The following is a 6,630-nucleotide window of genomic DNA, read 5'->3' on the forward strand; positions in this document are numbered from 1 at the left end:
GGAGTCAAGAGGCTCTGGGTTTGAAGCCTAGAAGCTTGGGCAAGTTAACTTTTCTGGGTCTCAGTTTCTTCATATGTAGAGTGAAGCAGTTGGAGTAGATTTCTCAGGTCCCTTCTGGTTCTAAATCTATGCCCCTCTAATCTTGGGCCTTTCTCTGGCTAAAGCTATAGCCTTCAGACAGGTTACCCACTGGCATGAAATATAAGTTTGATAACAAACAGTTACTTGGGATTTCCTCTGTATACAAGGCTCCAAAGCACTTGCACCTCCCTTCAGTTTGGTGGGCATCAATACACAGATCAGATTTAACTGCGGCTAGTGCTTCTTCCACTGGTACAGATAGCATCCCTCCATGCTTTAAATGGTCTTGAAGGGTTGTTGTGATCAGAGTTCATCCCCACATGGGCAACCTGGTGACTGGCTTCTTCAAACTCGGCCAGGCTGGTTCTTAGATGAACCTGTCTCCAGGCTGGCACTCAAAGCTTTCCTCACTGGGATTTCACATTTCAAGGAGACAGAGGGGTAAACAAATTAAGTGTTATGTGGTAATCAAGTGTGGAGAAGGATAATGGGGGAAGATGGGAGTTGGAGAAGAGCTCCATTCTGTCTTCCCCTTCTCCCTTAGTTATCTAGAGTAGCAGTAAGAGGAGCTGCAAGCTGGGGAGCACACTTCAGTGAGGAGCCAGGGACAGAGCTGAGAAAGCCTGAGGTACAAAGAATATTCATTGACAGACTTGAATTTACATACCCTTGGTATCATTAAAAGGAATGGCCATAAAACTCCACTTTCTATCTGCATGGCCTTTTCCTCAAGGTACTGATGGAAGATCTGAGGGGTTTTCATCTTACTTTTCTTTAAAGTGAAATATTCTGTGTCTGTTGGTTCCAGGAAGCAGCTGTTCAAGAGGGGAAGTTCAACAAAGAGAAAAGAAAAGTGGGGTGGCTTATAAAATTTGGTTTTATTGTTAGCTGTAAGTCATTCTGGCAGGAATCAATCAGTCCTGCTACTGGCAGCAAAGGTAGCTCCAGCTGTGTGGACCAACTCGGGTTTAGAATCTAGAGCACAGTGCGGTCCATCTTTCAAAGTGAAGTGCAATATACCCAATTCACAGCTGGTGGAACTGGGAGCCACGAAGGGTTAGTTAGAATGTAAGGCACTTTAACCAGGAGCTAGACTGCAGAGGCTGAGTGTGTTTTCCCACCTAGACAAATCTAGACACTGTGCATCTGGAGATAGCAATACCTCCAAGCTGGAGGTAGTATATGACCTGCACACCATGCCTGCTCAATGATAAAACTTTTTGCTAGGGTTGTTCGCATGGTCAAGTAGTAGTTGGCAAGGGGTGAACTGTTTTCCATAGACTGCCTCGTATTTCTTCATCCGGTCCACCAACTTCTGGGCACCATACAGATCTGAGAAACGGAAGGGACCTAGATAGAGAACAGATATCAGATATAAGGCAAAGAGCAAAATGAACATTTACAATACAGAAACGGCAATCTTCAAGAAATGAACAAACCTCCAAGACAAGGTGGGAAGCCAAGACCAAAGACTGCCCCAATGTCTCCCTCTTCAGGGGAAGCCAGGACCCCTTCTTGTAGGCACAAAACTGCCTCATTCACAAATCTTGTTATTAATCGGTACTGGATCTCTTCTGGGGTGGAGCTGCCAATAGGAAATGCAATTAGGTTGAGGGATATCCCATCCAAAGGGATGAAAAGATGGATATATGCAAGTAATGAATGATAAGTGAATTTAAATTAAATTCAAACATTCATCAAAGGGTCGGTGCTAAACTAGTTTCTTTTAGGGCTTGAACACAACTCCAAGCTTCTAACATGAGAGGACTTGTTCATGAATCTTACTTTCTCTGTATAAAGCCCTCTACTGGGAACAGGAAAGCAGGGGGATCTGTAAATGCCTAAAACACTATAAAGAATTCTTTGTTGACTAACTGCCCATTATCAATACAATATCAATATTGTATTGATATCACAATATCAATACAAAGGTTGGTTTTTTATTCCTAGGAATGGGATAGTGGAATCATTCTTTCTACCTGTTCTGGAGTAGGGTTTTGGAGCAGAAATCTTAATTTGGTTCTGCGACATTTGGATGGATTGATATCAAAACCCTCTCGACTGGTGCAGAAACCAAATAATGTGTAGGAGAGTGTTTGAAAAGTGTGCTATTAAGCATTTGGAGATCACAGAAAAAAATTATTTTCCCTGCTACAGAAACGCATTTTCAGACTGGGCACCCCAACTGACTTACACCTCAGACGGAGGTGACACCTTCAGACTTGTCAGAATTTCATCCATGCCAGAATTCAAACTCCTACTTTTCACTCCTGGCTGGTAGATGTAAAAGCCCTTTCCAGACTTGCGACCTGAAGGAAACAGTAAAAAAGAGAATCACTAAATTCTTAGGTTATTACATGAATCTTGTCCTAGTTACTAGCCTCCTGAGAAGACTAGATGATGGAGTATCACCATTTCTTATCTGCTTATGTACCAAAAAGTGTTCTGGGTACTGAGGGATATATAAAAATAATCTAGCAGGGGAGAGGAGACACACACAAATAATACAAAATTGAGTATGCTAAGTATGTAAGAAACATAAAATTTGAATTTTATTCTAAAGGGTACTTATGTTAGAGATTCAAATTTTCCATCGTTGAATTTGTATCTCTAACCCAGGAAAGCTGAAATCTCCTTTTAGGGAACAGCAACTAGAGAAGAAAGAAAGATTTTAAGATATTCCTAGAGACTTAGAACAAAATAGCTAGATAATTAATGTAGCCTTTGGGATATTTTTAATACTTTAATATCCCAAAGCAAAGAGATGATCCCTAAGACAACGAGGTCCTATTCCTGGTCCTGCAGCTGTTCTGTTAACTTTACAAGTGCAAGTGACTACGTGCCTCAGTCACATCTTAGTCTTTAAATCCTTATATGTAAACCTAGAGATTTAAAGAAAAGTTTTAAGACACATTTTCTTCATGCTGGATTACAGAAGTCTTCACAAAGTCTACTGTGCAATGTAAATGCCTGTCTGTCTGGTACATGAAAACGTGTATCCAGCTCTCTCAAGGGATTACTGTTTAGTACAGCAGCCTGTCCCTTAGCTAGGTAGACAAAAGCTGATTTTGAGCTACACCAAAAGCAGCTTCTCATGGAATCACTGTTAGAATTGTACCCAATCCTTGAGTCCACCTTTAACAACCCATCTGTTCCATTTACGTTCCCTGTAATTCCTTTATCTTAAAACTGCTTGGGAAACTTATGGTGAGCTGAGCTAACTCACCCAAGAAACCTCTGTTAACCATTTGTTTCAGCAATTCTTGGTTTCCACCACCAAAGCGTTCCCCAAAGGCTTTGCCTAGCTCTTCTGATACATGCTGAGCTACATCAACACCAACTTCATCTACAAGTGTGGCAGCACCCACGGGAAAGCCAAAGCTTGTGGTCAGGGTGTCCAACTTCTTGGGCTCAGTGCCTTCCTACAAAAGAGAGAAAAGAGCCTTATGACAATCAAGGTGCATCATCTAGAGAAAAGAGAGCACAACTGAGGCCATGGCCTGTCCTGATGGGCACACAGCCTATGGGAAGGCAAAAAGATGTCCTTCCTGCCCTTTTCTTGAAGTCTTAGCACTGGCTGAAATCCACTGAGGGAGAAAAGAGGATACAGAAACAATGCTACAGAGGTCAATGACCAGTTAAGTGCCTAGAATATGTTGGTAGGCTCATCTCTCTAACTACCAATTCATGCCATGTACAGCCACCAGTGGAGAAGCCTCTGGACTACAGAGTCAGGTGAAGAGTCACCTCAGACAAAGAGTGCCCTATATCCAAGGGCCTGGTACTCTGCAATGGATACAGAGTGATCTCTGAAGCCCAATTTCTCCTGTTTTAGGATATGGACCTCCCATTACCCAGGTCAAATGCAACTGTACAAAAAGGGGTATGGAAAAGGAACTTATGTCCCACTATGTATGTGTCAATACAGTAAGGATTAGGATTAGATCTGAAGTTCCACAGGTCTAGCTAAGGGAACAGAGTTTATCCCAGAAATGTTTTAATAGGTAACACCAACCTGTAGAATTCTGATGACTTCAGACATCATGGGTGCAAGACACCTGGTGGTATAGAAGCCGGGTCCATCCTGCCAAATGAAAGGATATGAACATTCAATATAGTACCTTGGCAGCTGATATTACTGGAGTATTAAATAACTAACTGGCCCTAACTCAGGAATCACTTTAAAATTTAAGATTTTCTTTGCTCTTAATCTCAAATCAGCTTTAAAACTAAATTGTAAAAACAGAGACATCCTCCAAGAAAAGAAGGGAAAAGTAAACTCTGTTCTGGGGAAGAACTTGCCTTTCGCTCCGCACTCAAGCACGGTACTGTCAGTTACCCATCTGACAAACAGCTAGAAGGAGAGAAGACTAGGTGATGGTGAAAGCCAAGGTGGAGGAAATGACATCAAAGAAGGCTTACTACTCTGGCTATTCATATTTGCAAAGAAGGGCAGGAAATCACAGTGGGAAGAACACAGTATTAAGAGTCAGAAGGTCCAGATTCTCATCACATTCTAACGCTTACTAGTTGTATGACTTTGGGACATTCTCAACCTCTGAAATCCAGTTTCTTTATCTAACAAGTGGGGATAATAGCTACTATGCCTATCCCAAAGGGTTTTTAAGATGATCAAATAAGAAGATGGATGGGGAAGTGCTTGGCAAACTATAAAGCGATCTATGCATGTAAGACATGATTATTAATGATAATAATTATCATTATTGTTATTATTTATTGTGAGCTGAAGGGAGGAGGTCATATGATACCTTTCCAGAACATGCAGTTATATAATCCTGTTACCTTAACCACAATGATCACTTTCCCCTGCTTGAGACCAACTGAGACTGCAGAAGCAACTGTGTCCTTGGAAGTTTTTTCTGTTGTGATGATCTCTAGTAGTTGCATCTTGTCCACAGGAGAAAAGTAGTGCATTCCAATAACCTAAACGGGGGCATAAAAAGCAATAAATGCATTGGTACTTAGGGAAATTAAAAGCAATGCTCAAGATGGCTAAAGATAATTAATGTGGCAAATAACTTTCATATGGAGATGTGTGTTCCTTAATGAAAATTTTAGTGTATTTGCAGAAATACTACTGAAATAAGGTATAGGACTTCCTCACCCAAGTATTGCTTCATTAAGGGGCATTTTGTTCCCATTAATAGTTAATACAGAAGTTGCCTCCAAAGACCAGCACGAGAATTACTATCAGAGCAGAATAGTTGGAAAATTATTAATTAGGGTTCTGTTAACACATTTGTTACTAAAGTTTAAATTATATTAAGGAGGTTTCATTCAGGACAGGGGTAAATAAATGTCTTTCACTTTCACAACTAAAATTACATTTTACACCAAGAACCTTGCCTCAGAACTTAAATAACTGTTCAAGTATTGATAAGTGAGGCAATGCGGGGAGGTGTTACTCATTTTCTGTGAATCTAGTTTCATTCCAATGATCCCTACTAGTGATCTCTAGGCCTCCTGGAGATTTATGGAAAAAGTAAGGAAGGCCCTTCACATGTTTCACGATCCCCTGACAAATTTATTGAGAGGACAAGGAGAAGAGTTACATGAGATTGGCAGAAATGGATGGACTGTGATCTGTATAAGAAGAAACATTTAACTTGATGAGATCAAATATCCATTTGAGTATCTGAGTAAGGTACAAAATACGCCACAGAACATTTTTTAATTTTAAGTGTAAAATTTTGAACTTTAAGCCACCACAGGCATTGGTGTTTCCTTCTCCCATGGGAGTCAACTGAGGGATAGGGCTCTATCTATAGCTGACTGATGGGATTCTACTTGGAAAACATCATTAACAGAGGGCATCTTCATCTCAGGACCCTCTTGGCCACCAAAAACTACCAAGGAGGCCAAACAAGGGAGATACTAAAATAGAGGCTTCTTTAAGCCCACATTCTCATTAGAACCCTGTGACCTCCTTAGTCCACAAGGTTTTTCCTGCTGGGCAATCTGCCAGGATTGGGGACGACATCTGGGAATGTCAAGCACCAGGAGATGGAATATTTCCTCTTTAATCTCTCCTAAAAGGGCTCATTTCCCAGCTACCCAAAACATACTCATATAAAGACAGTTCTCACTTTACGTAAATTCACATTACACAAATTCAACTATGTAAAAAATTCTGAAAGGAATCTGCATTCCAAAAAAAAATCTGTTAACTTTACTGTACAGTACTGTGCTCTCTCTACACTCCTGCCCCTTGACTAGGTACTCCATAGTCCCCCACCCCACCTACCAAAAGACAAAACACACAAACAAAAAACCCTAAGAAAAAATCCTCCAAGTAAAAGTCTTAAGTATGGATGTACCACTGCCACTGCTGGACTAGGGGCTTGGCTTGAGACCTCCTGTGCTGAGAGAGGAAATCTTTGCCTCACTCTGCCTACCCACCCACCTGGCTCTTGTGTGTCTGTATTCCATCCATGCTTTGGTACCACTGGTATCTCTGGCCCCTGTGTGTTGCCCCTCCTCTCCTGTGCCCATGTCCAGCCCCAGTGTGTCTGCCCCCGGTGTGTTCTT

The 6,630-nt window shown here is 41.4% G+C and overlaps 2 protein-coding genes across 2 annotated transcripts in view; one reads left to right on the forward strand and one right to left on the reverse strand.

Annotated features, from left to right (window-relative positions):
• The window catches only part of HADHB (hydroxyacyl-CoA dehydrogenase trifunctional multienzyme complex subunit beta), a 228,772-nt gene that overhangs the window by 120,959 nt on the left and 101,183 nt on the right, over nucleotides 1–6,630 (forward strand). The window lies entirely within an intron of this gene.
• Nucleotides 941–6,630, reverse strand: part of HADHA (hydroxyacyl-CoA dehydrogenase trifunctional multienzyme complex subunit alpha) — a 60,632-nt gene continuing 54,942 nt past the window's right edge. The window contains exons 15-20 of the mRNA XM_069072016.1: nucleotides 4,885–5,025; nucleotides 4,097–4,165; nucleotides 3,308–3,503; nucleotides 2,276–2,390; nucleotides 1,521–1,666; nucleotides 941–1,431 (exon numbers count right to left, since the gene is read on the reverse strand). Coding sequence (XP_068928117.1) covers nucleotides 1,286–1,431; nucleotides 1,521–1,666; nucleotides 2,276–2,390; nucleotides 3,308–3,503; nucleotides 4,097–4,165; nucleotides 4,885–5,025 — 813 coding nt within the window. The 3' untranslated portion in view covers nucleotides 941–1,285. The remainder of the gene's footprint in view (nucleotides 1,432–1,520; nucleotides 1,667–2,275; nucleotides 2,391–3,307; nucleotides 3,504–4,096; nucleotides 4,166–4,884; nucleotides 5,026–6,630) is intronic.

The sequence above is a fragment of the Petaurus breviceps genome, unplaced genomic scaffold (genome assembly GCF_028583685.1).
Source record: "Petaurus breviceps papuanus isolate PSGF00001 unplaced genomic scaffold, PetGlider_PUasm1.0 90845, whole genome shotgun sequence".
In the NCBI taxonomy this organism is placed as follows: domain Eukaryota; kingdom Metazoa; phylum Chordata; class Mammalia; order Diprotodontia; family Petauridae; genus Petaurus; species Petaurus breviceps.